The sequence below is a fragment of the Macrosteles quadrilineatus genome, unplaced genomic scaffold (assembly GCF_028750875.1).
Source record: "Macrosteles quadrilineatus isolate MER2022 unplaced genomic scaffold, UCM_ALF_1.0 Scaffold_6__1_contigs__length_79288215, whole genome shotgun sequence".
In the NCBI taxonomy this organism is placed as follows: Eukaryota; Metazoa; Arthropoda; class Insecta; order Hemiptera; family Cicadellidae; genus Macrosteles; species Macrosteles quadrilineatus.
Genome location: NW_026542599.1, coordinates 49,797,115 through 49,813,279, shown reverse-complemented (window position 1 = coordinate 49,813,279; position 16,165 = coordinate 49,797,115). Strand labels below are relative to the sequence as shown.

Genomic DNA, 16,165 nt, shown 5'->3' with positions numbered 1-16,165 from the left:
GGTAGAAGTAGGAAGTGATTGGTTACGCACAATCTACGTTTACTGCCTCAGCTGTATTTAATAATATATATTTATATTAGACTGTGTTTCGCAAGATGAGTCCTAAAAATAGTCCTTTAAAGCTTGTACTGTAGAAAACAGTGATTAACGCTAAAATATTCTATCCCTAATCAATGGTAGAGTAAAAAATGTGATTCACAAAAATACAGTTACCTGATTTGTTTTAATCAGCTGTTTGGCAATATAAAACGACTATTATTGATGAAAGTATCAAAAGGCAATATTGTAAACAACAATCAATGAATTGTTAATGTCAATCAATCAATCAATCAATCAATTATTTAAGATTGAGACACCACTATGTGGGAATTTTAACCCAAATATGAGTGAAGGATGAGTGTAGGATGAGTGGCGCGATCTTGTAGTCTTGTTAAACTAGAAAACTGTAATATTATGAGGATTCATAACACGTAGTTTTTTACGTGTGTCTATGCTAGTGGAAGTTTGTATAAAACACCACAAACATTAATTTTAAGTGAATGCGGTCCAAATGCCTTTAATTTTTGCGGATATACCGAACCCGTCATTTTGCACCAACGTTCGAGCGAGACCTAACCACTAGCAATGCTATGGAGAGTAATAGTTCTATTTTGAGTTTTAAACCCCTACTAACCCTTGACTATGTCAAAATGACAATTTGCCTGTTACCCTAATTGGTAAACTAGCTTTTATTGTGAAAGATTTCATCCAATTTTCTGATTTAAGATTTCAATTATTTTAGCATAGTGAAGAGACAAACAGACAATATTTGATCACAACTCTACTTGAAGTGTTTTATATGTGTAGCAAGATTTAATGTAGATAAAGTATATAAGAATTATCAGTATGAACAATGTAATTATGTTCAGTTATCAGAATCCTTTGTAACACCTTTGGCTTTGAAACTTGATGTTTTAGCGCTACTACTGTATAATTATTCTCTAGCTAGGTGACAATAATTCACCCTAAATCTTTGATGTTTTGATACAATATTTTCATACTTACATTTAATCATTTATTAGGAAGAGAAAATTCACACTTGTGAAAAAGAGGGCAACATTTGTATAGAGAATTTTTACCCAAATTATCTTTTCAGAAGCTTTAAGTAGTTTATATCAGTAATTTATATTTAGACAAATCACACTTGAAATAAATAAAACTAAATGTGTATAGAGAATTTATGTCAAATTAATTTTGGAAAAGAAAGTAGTTTATTAGTGTAGTTATTTAAAATGATGTCTAAATAGATTGCACCATGTATTTCAAACAAGATAAAAAGCTGTGTGCACCTTATCTGCTGTATCCTTATGCTGCGACGAGTGGAGGGTGGAGACGTCCTCTACACTGGCGGCGCTGGCGGGGGTGATGGTGCCGAGAGTCGGGGCTTCCTCCTCAGTGGATACGGAGTACATGGAGAACCGATGGGTGTACATCTGCGGGATGTGCAGGGCTGAGAAGACGTGTAGAGGCGCGAATGTGTGCATCCCTCGCTCGTCCAACACTGTGTACGGCACCTTCCCTGTCAGAACGGCTCTACACGCCTCCCGAGGAATGACACATTGGATACCGTGCTTTACGATCACTAAGATGCCGTGCTTCTTGTTCTTCAGCATAAAGTCCTCCATTGCGAGACTGTTATTGTTGGCTATCAGCGATATGGGAATGTCACCAGCTGATTGTATTTTTGTCTCTTCTGGGATAATCATCAACGCTCCGCTTTCTCTCACCAGTTCCCTGACTAGAGGGTCAGATCTGGCTTCGTCAGGGTCGGTTTTTAATTGAAGTAAAGCAGTTCCAAACTTAGGCCTTTTCTCTGCTAGGTGCCTCATGACAGTGAGTCTTCGAAGGATTTCAAATGTCACTCTATCATTTACGAGTAGCTCTGCTTTTCTAGGGTCAGCTAGAACACAAAGTAAAGTACTTGCTACTTCTCTCATTCCCATTGCTCGAGCTAGTCCGATTGCTTCTAAGAACATATTTTTCACGTTATCTCCTGTAGCGTTATTTAAAACGTTGTGTATGCTGATGTCGCTTGATTCTCTTACAACTTCAATTATTGCTTTTTGAAGTGACTCGGATGCGTCTTTTTCATTTTCTATTTTATCCAAGGTGTCTGTCATTCGTTGAACAATTTTACCTACAATTTCGGGACAACCTTTGGTGAAGTTTTTGAAACCTTCGAGAACAGAAGCTTCTCCGTCTTTCAAAATGTAGCTTAACTTATCAATTATTTCTTGCTCACTACTTACATTTCCAACAATAACGTCTTTTAAAACCTGCATTTTCTTTTTAGGTCGCATCAGCTCTAATTTGGGTGAATGAAGTACAAATTTATGTAGATTGTCTACTATAGGTATTATTTCATCCCTATCTTCTAACAAAAGAGCTTTTTCCAGGACAGCACACACATTTTTGTACAAAGCTAGCTCAGTATCTGCTTGTGCTGCAGCTTTCATCATGGCTTTCAATATTATTCCTTCTTTAGGGGTGTCTACAATTTCACTACCGTTAATGGGAATTGTACAATCAAAATCAGCAACAGCTGCTAAGATTTGGCTCAGCTTTATTGTAGTTACTGGGTCAATATTTCCAGGTAAACGATCTCTCAAGGAACAAGCGACTCCCATAGCAGGAACAGTTCTCACATCAACCTTCGGTACTTCTGCAGGGACTTGTTTCCCAACTGCCATACCGGCTTCTGATAGTTGCCTCATCATTCTTGAGTCTATGGACATCTCACTGGAAGTTGGAGCAAAAATGGAATTTGTGTTGATTTGAGGACGTAATAGACTTAACTCCTCAGGAGTAATTTCAAACCCTTGCACAGTAAACTGAACATCGCCTTGGGAATCATTCTCTAAATCAGGAGCAATGAATTTCAGACCTTCACTGGTTTCAACGACTTGCCCAGGTACAAACGATACCTTATCCCCTGTTTCAACCACTCTTCCTGGTACAAACCTAGGTCCTTCTATGGTTTCAACTACTTGACCTGGTACAAACCGTGATCCTCCATCATCAGTGGATATTACTTGGCCAGGGATAAATGTTGGGCCAGCTTTCGTTTCTACGATTTGGCCAGGAACAAACTTAGGACCTTCTGGAGTCTCCACTGTTTGTCCAGGCACAAACTTTGGTCCTGAACGTGTGTCAATGACTTGACCTGGCACAAACTTTGCCCCATCTTTTGTTTCTACAACTTGTCCAGGTACAAACTGTTCGCCATTTTCTGTTGTCACTACCTGCCCAGGAACGAATTTGTCATCAATCATCACTCCGGGTACAAACTTGACTTCTTTTCCTCTAACTAATCTTCCAGGAACAACTTTACCTGCTGGCAGCCCTGATGCAACTCCTGGGAAAAACTCTACTCCTTGCCTAGTCTGAACCATGTGCCCGTAAACTGTGTCTGACTTATCTGTAGTGTTAATGACAGCATTTTGAATAGAAATTCCAAGAGATGAACTATCTCTGGTGACAATATCACTCACATGACGAGCTGCTGCGAATTCAAACGTCCCTTCTTCTGAAACTTCAGTGACCCCAGGAATGAAGTGCATTTTACCACTTGATGATCTGAAAAGTTGTCCCTCTACAAACTGAGGTCCATCTGCAGTTTTTATTGCAGCACCTGGAACAAACTTTGTTCCTTCTTCTCCCTCTACTACAACTCCGGGAACAAATTGGTTGTCTCCAAATTTGGTTTTAACGGTTTGGCCAGGTATAAAAGTAGGGCCATCTTTAGAATTTACAACTTGTCCTGGGACAAACTTGACATCACCAGTTGAAGTAGTTACGCTTTGGCCAGGAACAAAATTCCAACCTTCTTCTGCAAGTTCACTTTGCCCAGGTACAAATGATATTTGCCCATACTGATCTGTGTGCATTTGACCTGGTACAAACTTGTGACCATCACAGTCCAATTCAGTGATTCCTGGGACAAACTGAGGTTCTTCATGACCTTCTGATCTAATAATCTGGCCAGGGACAAATTTCAACGAGTCTTCGGTCATTATGGTTTGACCTGGAACGAATTTAGGTCCATCTTTGGTTTCAACCTTTTGACCAGGAACAAAAGTTTCACCTTCCCTAGTATTAAGCACCTGACCAGCAACAAAAACAGGTTGTTTCATTCCACTTTCATCCTTTACATCAAATATCTGTCCAGGTAAGAGCTGTGGAACACCTTCTGGAGTTTTTATGGTTATTCCAGGAACAAATTGTTCTCCATTTGGAGTGTTAACTGTTTGTCCGGGAACAAACACAGGGCCATTTGGGGTTTCTACTGTAACTCCTACAATAAATTTTGAAGCAGTGTGTATATCAAGTTTCAATCCGCTAACTTGACACTGAGAGCTCCCTATCGTAGAGTGAGTCCCTTCCTTCAAATGTTCTAGCAGTTCTGGAATCTCCAATATTGTTGGTAACATGTTAAGGTTATGCTTATCCCTAGAAAATACCTGTTTAGCATCCGCAGTCTTTTCAAGTTCGGAACTATCTAGTTTTTTAATACAGTTTTGCAGCTCCAGATCTGGTTCCACAATTAAAGGTGATATAGGATTCACAGCCGATACAACTTCAAGTCCAGTTGTGCTGTCCAAAACTGCCGGTGCTTGAATTAATCCAGGTAAAGAAGTACTCAAGTCCACAACCTCCGGCTCCAAAACACACGGAGAAGGCATCTTATCGACGACAGGCCGACCTTTGTTTTGAAAGGTTTCATCAAAATTAGACCAGTTATTATTTTCAAACAGAGGACTCAACTCCTCCGAACTTGCTGTCACAACTATGTCCAGTGGCTCAGGCTTCACATCATTCCACTTTTGACGTTTAACGTCAGTCTTGGCTTTACTTACATCGTTTGCACTTTCTTTCTTCAGTACTTTCTGTTTCTTCTTATCCTTTTCTTCTTCTATTTCCGCTACACGCTCCTTTTCTTCAAATATCTTCCCAACAGTAGACATAACAGAATTTTCCTTCCTTTTCCTCTTTTTCCTTTGATTGACCACTTCCTCGCTGGGACCCTCTCCGTCGTATATGTCTAAGCCCTCGATAGATATATCCCTCACATCAATGGCTACATCTCCTCCTTTTCTCAGCTTCAATAGGAGAGTATCAGAGTCTTTAGCTAACATAACATTCCTTATATCACCATCCCTGACGGCAGCTTCCATTTTCGCAGAAAACACCAAGCTACATCTTCGTTCAGCAACTTTATAAATATAGTGTGCTTTACTTTCAATATTCTTACCGTCCAAAAGCTGAACAAGATCCGAAGAATCCTCACACACTGGGAACACATACCTATAGTCTGCCACTAGAACGTGGCTTTTAGTCTGAATCCCGTTCTCCTGACCAATAAGTGGAATAGGCGCTTGAGCCGCTTTTTTCTTTGGTTTTGTACTGACCAAAACTGGAATATAGTGGTGAGCAGGAAGACCGTAAGACTTTCCCGTAATCCTACAAAACCGCTTAGCATCAGCCGGAGAGATTGGAGGAAGCAGTGGGAAATAATTTGGCTTCGGCAGTCCCCGACTTCTGCCAGTGATTCTACAAAATGTAGACATTTTGAATCCAAATTAATCAGTTTGATAATCAAATTCTCAAACACTCACAAGACATGTTCATGGTCCGAAACACCTATGGAATACTGAGATGTGTCGGCTAATGTTATCACAATTCACGCACCGACGCACCACTCACTGTCACACACATGTCGCGGGCCGAGCACAGTGTTTGTCGTAGCGATGTGACCCGCGCGCTATCTATACGCCGACTGCCGTCACCGCCACAACCGCTCCACCGCGCTATCGCGACTATCGAACACCTCAATGTCGCCGCAGTGCCAAAGTCTATTTGCGTTCGCGCTGACATTCTGCTCGCCGCGCATCCAAGACGGATCATCGCGAAGTCCGATTGTTACGAGTATCGATTCATAATTATCGATTCCATGATAAACCTAACTATTTCAACCCGGTTAATAAATAGACTCGATAAAAATCGATTAGCGATAGTTTACCGGCCAGTTAGGAAACTGTGAACCTCGACCTGCGATTACATCAAAACACTTCCTTGTTGGGAAAGCTAAGAGGGTTGCCTTTGGCCCGACACCAGCTGGGCATCAAGTGCGCTTTTGAAACTGCGTGAGCTCACAAACTGACGAGTTTTGAAAGAGTTGACAGTTTTAGTATCATGACTCGTATGTTATACGAAATTGTACAATGATGAATGATAAGGCGAATTTGAATATCCTAAAGTCGGGAAGCAGTAAGCACTCACTGTTGAGAAACGTATTGAGCTACTTTGCAATTTGGAAGCATGACAAAACTCAATAAATCCTACTAAAACGTTGCTCTAAATCTGCATTATAAGACCTAAAGCGATAGATTATTTAACGCAAACACCTTCAACAATACAATAGTAACAAACTATAAGTATAAATGCATAACAAACAATAGTATAAATCGACCAAAAAATTGTTACAAAATAATCAACGTTTACGAAGGTTAAAAATGTTCGATGGTGAACACAAAATTATTGTTTTAGTTGGAAACCACGGCTTGAGCTAGTACTTTTGTTGGAATATGTTTATGTTCGACTTCAATATGTAGTTATAACTACCCGCAGGTAGTAATTTAACATTTTTCAGATATATTTTCACTTCACAAAGTTATATTTGGTTTAATATGTCTGTCTTATGAACAAGAGTTAAATAAAATTAATTGTTGTTTGAATACATGCAATGTTTGATCTTTTCACATCTTGCCCGTAAGTAAGACAAAACGATTCTATTTTAGATGTCTGTTTGTGTTTGGTTGTCTATCTGACGAGAGCTTACAATGCTAACCTCTCATTTGCTAGTTTTTTTGTCTAGCGAATTTCCTATATAGGGAATAATCTATTACCGTAGGTAGTAAGACCCAGGTGCGATTTCCTTTTTCGTTTTGAGGTCCTCAAAGGTCAGAAACACCCTCCGTTCAAATTAATACACGTATATGTGTGTTCGTTAGCGCGATAACTCAAGCAAAAATGATTCGATTTTGATGAAATTTGGTACAAACGTGTAAACGTGATGCCCTAGTACCATCTACGTTTATTACAACGAGTTCGCGAACCAGCATGATCGGAGTATGGAAGTAGGGGTTTACTGGGGGGGGGGGGGGGTAAAAAATGGTTTTCCCCATTTTTGACCCTAAAAAACAAAATTTAACAATTCCTTTTATAACAAGTTTGTAGAGCTAAAAAAATTGTTGTTGTATGCCTAACCATTACGGAGACGAGTAAAAAAATTGTAAATTTAAAATTCCCATGTTATTCTTATGGAGACTAAATAAACTGTTGTAGTTTGCTTGTTTAAGGATATATTTTATTATAACATGGAATTTTTTTTATTTCACACCAAGCTATCAACATTTTAATAATAATATCGCCTCAATATCTTCACTTTAGCAGCAAACCTAAGTACTCACTAAAATTAATGTTATTTAAATAGGAAATAAATCTGACAATTTTTTGGGAATATTTTATTGGAAATCCAGCCGGGTAAATGGAAATTCGCTTAGTCTGCAGGTTTGCTGTGGCGGGGGCTGCGGCGGGGGTATTTTATCATCTAAAATGTGTTCACTTTGTCTACCGGACATTTTTTATATTGCTAATTATCTTATACAATACATGTGTTTGTCCTGGTACAGTACTAACATATGGTTTAGACAGTCCCAATAATGTTTACTTTCGGGCCAGTATCCTAATAATTAGTTTATGTTTATGAATCACGCCTTTTGGCCGCTAAATTGTGTACAGATAGTCCGCCGCACCCTGTATAATGATCCATAATCAGTATTGATACTATGACTGTGTTCTTCAGTGCCTTATACAGTAGCACAACGGACAGCACAATTTGTTTGAGGCCGGTGGCATCAAACCGTATCGTTGCGGTAATGATGTTCCCTCAGCCAATCAGAAGCCTCAAAATAATACTGTAGGCAACACTAATCCTGAAATAAAAATTCAGCCAACGGACAAAGCTAGTCAATCCTGACCACTGGTCCGGAAATAGAAGAGATTGGTTTAAAATCCTACTGATTGTTTGATTCCCGGCGACGACGAGACTAGACAAAACGAATGTACAGAAACCCGGAGACGTTATTTAGTAAACAGCGAGAAAGAGAGGCCTATTTTCAACCACCAGCCCCGACCCATTGGCCTTTAGCGGGGAAGCCAACGCCAACCAACTTTACAGTGAAAAATGTTATAAAGAAGAGCAAAGACAAAAAAAAATCACATTTCAAAAACAAAAATACCCCGCCGCAGCAAACCTACACTAAACTGTCTCCTTAAGAATATCACATTTATTCCCTACTTAAATAGAGTTAGTTTAACGAGTACTTAGGTTTGCTGCATCAGGTAGGGTTAAACAGTGTTTTTGTTGTAAGATGTTAATATTGTAGTTCAGTAAGAAATTAATGTATTTTCCAAATTTGATCAAAATATGTTCATAAACAAGCAAACTACAACAGTTGACTTATTCTCCATAAAAATAACATGGGAATTTTAAATTTAAATTTTTTTGGAATTTTCTGCGTAACCATTATGCGCATAATAACGCTTCAATATACTTAATTATTTGTTTTCTTAAGCTCTACAAAATGGTCTGGAAAGAAATTGTGAGATTTTGTGTTTTTTAGGGGGAAAAAATAGGGGAAAGATTTTAACTCCATTCCCATAGTCCGACCATGCTGGTTCGTGAACTCCTTGAAATAAATGAAGGTTTACACGTTTGTACCAAATTTCATCAAAATCGGATCATTTTTGCTCGAGTTATCGTGCTAACGGAAAAACCGGTAATAGCTTATTCGCTAATATGCTTTAGGTTCCAACTTTGGTGGTAGAGACATACACAGTTGTAGCCATTTTGTTAAACGAAAATTAATGTTTGTCCTACGATTAATAAATGTTTATTACTACGAACATTCACATGTTCGTTCAACAAAATAAAACATAAAAATAAAACATTGGACTGAACTTCCAGGGACGATGACGTCGTCTTGTAATCCAGCTACTAGGAGGTCACGAATTGTGGATATATGCATGCACTGTGGATGTGATACTCCCTGGTGTGGATTAACGTCTGCATTAAGTGAGTACTACGACTATCCATGGTACTATCCTGATTAGACCAATTAGATAGTTACAAGGCAAAATTTTGGCTCGGATTCCACTATAAACCGTAGGTCCTTTAGTTGCGTTTGGCTGTATGGGCTGGGTGCGCTCTACCTCAGCTCGAAAATCTCAGCCAGGGATTCAGTAGCTATGTTGCGCCATTGAACAGCGCCGAGAAAAGCGCTTGCAGACGTTCACGGCAACAGCCTTTGTAAACTACCCATACATCACATGTTAGTAAAAAACAATGAGTGGGGGTTTACAGAACAATGAACAATCTATGCGACCCTGGTTTTAGAATTTTAAAGTAACAATTCTATTTTAAGTTAAAGAGGTTTAAAATTACCGTTTATCGTCTACATTCAAAGAAGATTTTCAGTTTGTATGGTACGACAGTAAACATATTGCAACCACCATATTTTAGATAATTTAATCCTCTGTAAAATGACACCCTAACTTTGATTCTACGTGAATTGCAGCCTTCGGAAACACTGTTGCCCCAGACCCTTACGTTTACACGAAACGGCAGGGGCAGAGCGCACGCTTGTGTCTAAGGAACTTTATACTTTATACTTAACTTTTCTTTGAAATGGTGACCATACAAAGTAGGTATTTTAAGCCAAGTATGAATGGAGATGAGTGTATGATGAGTGGCGCGATCTTGTAGTCTTGTTAGTGACTAAGGCCGACATATTCCTTAGACACAGCTGTTAATTAATAGCTCATACAGCTAATGGCAACTAAGGGACCTACAGTTTTATAGTGGAATCCGAACCACTTTTTTCCTTGGTTATACGAATTGGTCTAATTATCAGGATAGTACTGCGGATAGTCGTATTACTCACCCGTGCGGACGTTAATCCACACCAGGGAGTATCGCATCCACAGTGCATGCCTATAGATATCCACAATTCGTGACCTCCTAGTAGTTGGATTACTTACAGGACGACGCCACCCGTCCCAGTCATGTCGAAAGACTACAAGATCGCGCCACTCATCCTACATTCATCTCCATTCATACTTGGCTTGAAATACTTACATTCATACGGTTGCCATTTCAAAGTAAAGTATTAAAGTAAAGTTTATAAGTTGAGTCAAATGTTTTTAACACTGTCAATTTGAAGTATTATCTGCAACTTTGGAGTGCAGAAACAGTGTTGTAGGCCTAGACTATCCTATATATAACATCTGGCAAGAGATATGATGTACGCGTTGTCAAACGGAGCGAAACTGTGCCACTGCATTGCTTTTGTAATCTATCTGTGAATCTATTGCTACTGGTCATTTTTAGGGACCAATCTTAAAAATGTTTCTGCCCGTTGTATACATTTATTTGTATTACATTTCTGCCCTCTGGTATGGACCAAATGGGTAAATTACAAAACCAACCCTGAAATTAGAAGGGGCATTTAGTAAACCTCCACTCAAATGTGAAAAACTACAGAATAAAGTCAGAATCAAACACATTTAAACGCTTGAAACTTTCTAATAGGATGGGAAGTCACTTGCAACATCAAACGTCAATTTTCAACGTCATAGATAGCCAATACAATTGATATGTACAATAATTCCCTTGTTGGGTCACAGATTAGTCTTTGATTAGATGCAGGGTGAATATAGACTACGTTTAAAGTTATTAAAAAAATATCGTAAGACGCAAAAAATATCGTAAAATAGCCAGTGTGTCGTATGTATCGTTTCAAGCCAGTTTTGTAATGTGAAGTATAGTAATAAAGAAATTGTGAATGATAGGTCTACATTAACCAATTGTTGTCCTCGGGCAAATCAGTATAAAATGGCCCAAAATAGAAAAATAATAGCTTTTAAGTTTTATTTTTAAGCAAAATAATTAAAAACAGTAATACATTTTTTTATCTTCCAGACGAATTGCAGCTTTTACACATCAGCGGGTTTGCGTACTTTGGCATGATAATGATATCGCTGGTACATGTGTTATTAATCTCGAAACACAATAAAATGGGATCCAGATTTCACAAATGAACTTGCAGTTTCTCAAGTCTACGGCAAGACTAGAATCAATATACTTTAAGGGTGTTTGGTTGAAAATTTGATCTCGTATATTTTGTTATTGTTCAATTAATTATGCTAAAAACTAGAAATACAAATATATAAGAAATATTTTGTATGTAAATTTGTCATATTTTGGCATCAATTCACAGAGGAACCGGGTAATGCAATTATCACCAAATTGGCATTCAGGTGTGAAAAAATAAGATAATGATCGTATATAATCTATTTGTTACACATAGCAAAGAATTTAAAATGAAAGATTTGGAAAAAAATTAATTTGAAATTAATAGAAATGTTCTACAATAAACATTCTAAATGTGGACATTTTAAACCTCCTACAATTGCGGGAGAGCTATATCTTGACAGAAGCGTTTGGCAGCTCACGGAAAGTAAATTGAAGGCGTTATATTCTTATACGTTCACAATTTTAAAAATGTATGTATGAATGTTGAAAATGTTTACCTTATCGCCAAAGTGTGTGAAATTTTCATACACATTGAAAAGTCTTAGAATAAACCATTCTATTTAGGTTTATTTACAATCCTTACATTTAAAATTAATTTTGAAGTCAAACACACAGAATAAACCTATTTATAAAGATTAGATGCAATTTAATTTGATTTAAACTCTTTTTGCATTTATAAAACATAAATTTGACTAAATTGTGTCCACGCCAAAGCTTATACAGATCTCATATACTCGGTACAAGTTATACTTACTACAGAAATACTAGGTACCGGTACTTTAAGGCACCAAAAATATGACTTACTTAAGATTGTCGCTAACATTGGTTCTTAGGGGGGTACCTGGACCCAGGACCGATTCACTTTTTCGCCTTGACATGACCAGAGGCCAAATCGTCATCCGTCCAAATTAATATATACTAGAGATCGCCACGTGCTCGAAACTCGACCAAATATGTTAAACAAATTTATCTATTTTCACTCCACACTATAATAAAACATATGTTTGGTATTCTTCCATTTGTTTTGATTTTCTATTTATATTTGGTTGTTATTTCGTCAACATGGCAACCCATAAGGCCTGTGTTATTTTTTAAAAATTTAATTAATTTGTTGTGCTTATTTTTTGAGCATATTTTAATTTATAAAGGGCACGTCTACTGGTAAATATCTTTCTAACAGTATGCGTAGGTTTTTCCAGCAATGCACACAAGCTGAAATAGTTATTTGTGTAACTAGTGGGCAAAGTGGCACTTTGCTGCACACGAGAGCAATGTTTACAGGCGAGTGCGGAATGATCTCGAGTGCAGCAAAGGCCTTTTGCACTCGTGTTACACATTATATTTTTCCTACAGTCACTATTAAGCATATTTTACATTTACATTTACATTTACATTTATTGTTGTCATGAGAGCCGAAGCCCCCTGACTGCATACCCGGTACCTATCCTTTAGGACATACCCGGGCCCCATGATGTAGGCCGAAGCTTACGCATCAACCTTTAGCACACCATGGGCGGATGACTTAAGGTCATCAGGCTCGCCGGCTGCCGAAGCAGACCCTTCGGAAAGAGGGTTGCCCCTCAATCCTAACCAGGGATTCCGGCTGCTTGTTTAAGCGTCACTCCACCTGGGTTCCACTAGGTCGGGACCTAGAGGTCCATGGTAGAGCGCCCCGACGCATTTAGTGCAAGCAACACTCGGGACCTATCTAATCCCTGACAGGCAGAACCCGCCATCGATAGCCAGGAGGAAGGGGACCATCAGCACGCTGACGGGGGGAACCCCAACCTCCCATTTACACCGCTGCCCGATCGAGGCCTTACCCATTGCTGGGAAACCAGAGATAACCAGAGCGATAGATCCCCAGATACCCCTGGCGGGCTCGGACCCAGCACCCGATCTACTTCGTTTGCCCGTCAGACCCAACATCACTGCCAGGCCATCAGGGTTTCCCAAAAGGAGGCAGGTATAGAAGTGGGACCCACCCGGATGAACCTATCCACCAGAGGTGGCGACACCCTTGACTCAATTGAGGTTCCGGGAAGAACCCCCCACACTCAAGATAACCATACCGTCCGTGCTCAGAGACAGGGATTGGTTTGCATAAGTACCTACAAACCGTTGCCCTCACACTGCGGAAAGTTACGTTGCCCTTGAGTGTCCCCGTGAGCTGCGGGTACTTGCCCGTTTTCACCTCCAGGAAAGGTTACTTCCAAAGTCGAGGATTTGCCCACTGAATGCTGGTCGCACACAACAAGCAGGCCGAAGCCCAAAGAACCACAGACACAGGTAGGTTAGAGATTATGATGTACTTCCATCTCTCCTAGAGCTATTAAGCATATAAATAATTAGTCTTTCAAACACTATACAACACGTTTTTAGGTTGAGCTGGCAACACAAATAGGTGCCCTAGAGAAAGTAGTACTCGCAGTCCGTATCACTCCGCTATTTTTCCTCGGCAAGAAATGAGCTCCGCGTTTTGAGAATGTAGTTCCGTATACTTTGTAATTTGAAGTGGTTTCCGCACCTAAAAAAATGCTTTAAAGGTATTTTCTTGTTTATTAAGATCGTAGGAATTTTTTAAAAACGTTTAAAAGGAAAGTCCAGAAAGTTCAGAAATACCGAAACTATAAACACGAAATGACAGGTTAAATCGTAGTTATAGTAGTCAATCAGCTGCTCATAGTATTATTATCTTTAAGTGTTGCCAACCTATTTCCAAGCGTACACGGATTACGTGCAAAATAGAACCACGCTGTTTTGTGTTGTTCGTTGGAATCCTGATATGCGGCAAAGTATAAACCGTACGATAAAGTATAAACCGTACGGCAAAGTATAAATATGCAGCAATTAGCAGCTTTATGTACTATAAACAGTACAAGGAAGCCAACTTTGTTGGGTGATTGTAGGAAAAAGTAGTTTTATTACAAATCAAAAACATTTAATCGCTAAAATAACAACTATGTAATGTGTGTTTAATTACATTATTAATTAATTTGACTGTAGGAAAAAATGTTTTTAAGAAACATGCTTGCCCATATATATATATACATTAGCACGATAACTCGAGTAAAAATGATTCAATTTCGATAAAATTTAGTATAAACGTGTAAACCTATTCGAACGAGTGTGCTTTTAGTGTCTAGTGACATTCGAGGGGTGCCTGCAATACACAGCGTTGGCAGTTTGTGTTACTGTGTGGCAAAGCACAGTGCCAACTCTGCCGAGCAGGCGCTTTCCTATCGGCAACCTTAATTGCTTGATTGTTTTGAACATTTTAATTTATATTTTTATTTAAGAGTCCTTGGTGGCCAGTGGCTAATTTAAACTAACCCCAAATAAGAGCATGCTAATACCAAACAGCAGATGATGAGTTCAATTGTTCTGTATGCCATTAGAACAAATAATAAATGTATTTGTAAAAGTACAATTTTAACCAACTTTATTCAACACAAATTAAAAACAAAGTGAAGAAGTAAACATTATAACCAGCTGGTAATAGTTATAAAATAAATAATCAATAAGTAAAGATAGACATTTAGGATGTAACACCTCCCCTTCTTAAGTGAGCTTCATAAATTGAGTCTATTTAGGATCACAAAATATATTTTTCAAATACTAAACTGATTGTAATTTAAATCTAATCTAGTGCGCAATGAGATAAGAAATTTGTTTGATAATTGTTTTATGGGTTCAAGGATTCAATAGTTAACAACAAATTACCCTCTACAAAACCAAACGGAACTGACTTTGAAATTTTCCTAAGTATATCATGAGGAATAAAACTTTTCAAGGAATATGTTCAATTCATGGTATAGTTTTTCTAGCACAACCAAGTAAAATTATTACACGACCATACCACTAGAAAAGAGAAACATGGAGAGAAATATTTTCAGGGAGAAAAAGTGTGTGTGGTTTTTGGAATATCTCTAAATCGTTTCAACTCCCACACCTCTTAGATAAAAATATCTTGACCATTACTCTAATTTGACCGAAATAAATATAAGTTCATTTCCTTTTGATACGAGTATGTTTAACATGTAAAACGATTAAATATAAAAATGGTAAAAAATATAGCATACCCGCATAACCTACTAAGTAAATTTGTCAGTTCAATTTTTAAAATTTTCATCTTAACTGGATCATATGAAGATATGTATATACCCTTAAAACGCTCATGATTAGTAGAAATAGGTTGTCGACTATGAAAATTGAACATAACTGTGTTTACTTTATGTGATACTGTGTTTATAAGGGTGATACTTTGAAACCCCCTTTAATTTTAGAAACAAACTTAAAACCATTAAAAAATACCCGTTCTTACTACCCGATCTGTTTAGCGAACTTTTCCATGTTTATCCAGCTCTAAACATTCATGCCAATTTCATCCAAATCGGGACAAGAATAAGTAGCCTACAACAACGTTATAATAACAACGTTTTATAACAGTAACAAATGTTCTTTCAGTCCCATGCCTCGTGTATATGAATAACATTATGCTCAAGGACTACTTATGTTTAGTGCTTAAGAAACACACATTTTGTTATTATTATTTTTGATTAAACTTTACCATTAAATAAAGACATTTGCTATTATGTTTTACGCATTACATTACATTTTATTATGTTTCACCGTACCGTGTTTAAGACGCTGAAAATCACCATACCAAACAGGGGTAGGATAAATTTATACCTTGTTAACATTGTGTTCATTTTATAATTAAATTGATAGCATAAATATTTTTCACCACACTATGATGTTTTTAGCTGCTTTACATATAAGTTAATTGGTAGCTGAAAGTTACGTTTTGCTGGCCATGCCAGCTGTCATCGTCATTTGGGGGCCGAGCAGGTTTTTACATCCCTAGGGCAGCAAAATCAGCTGCCCGCTTTACTTTCTTAAAACATGAATGCATATTAAATCAACAATCAGTATCCATAGCATTGCAATAGAATTGCTTTATTGTCACCG

The 16,165-nt window shown here is 38.0% G+C and overlaps 1 protein-coding gene across 10 annotated transcripts in view; it reads right to left on the bottom strand.

Moving 5' to 3' along the window:
• The window catches only part of LOC128996298 (obscurin-like), a 255,278-nt gene that overhangs the window by 184,635 nt on the left and 54,478 nt on the right, over positions 1-16,165 (bottom strand). For 6 of the 10 annotated variants that reach the window (XM_054421524.1, XM_054421527.1, XM_054421526.1 and 3 more), the window contains exon 1: positions 1,329-5,738. The exons of 2 other annotated variants lie outside the window; for them this stretch is intronic. In XM_054421524.1, coding sequence (XP_054277499.1) covers positions 1,329-5,606 — 4,278 coding nt within the window. In that variant the 5' untranslated portion in view covers positions 5,607-5,738. Of the gene's footprint in view, positions 1-1,328; positions 5,739-16,165 lie in introns of those variants that run through there. 2 more of the 10 variants (XM_054421529.1, XM_054421530.1) reach the window with 1 other exon arrangement.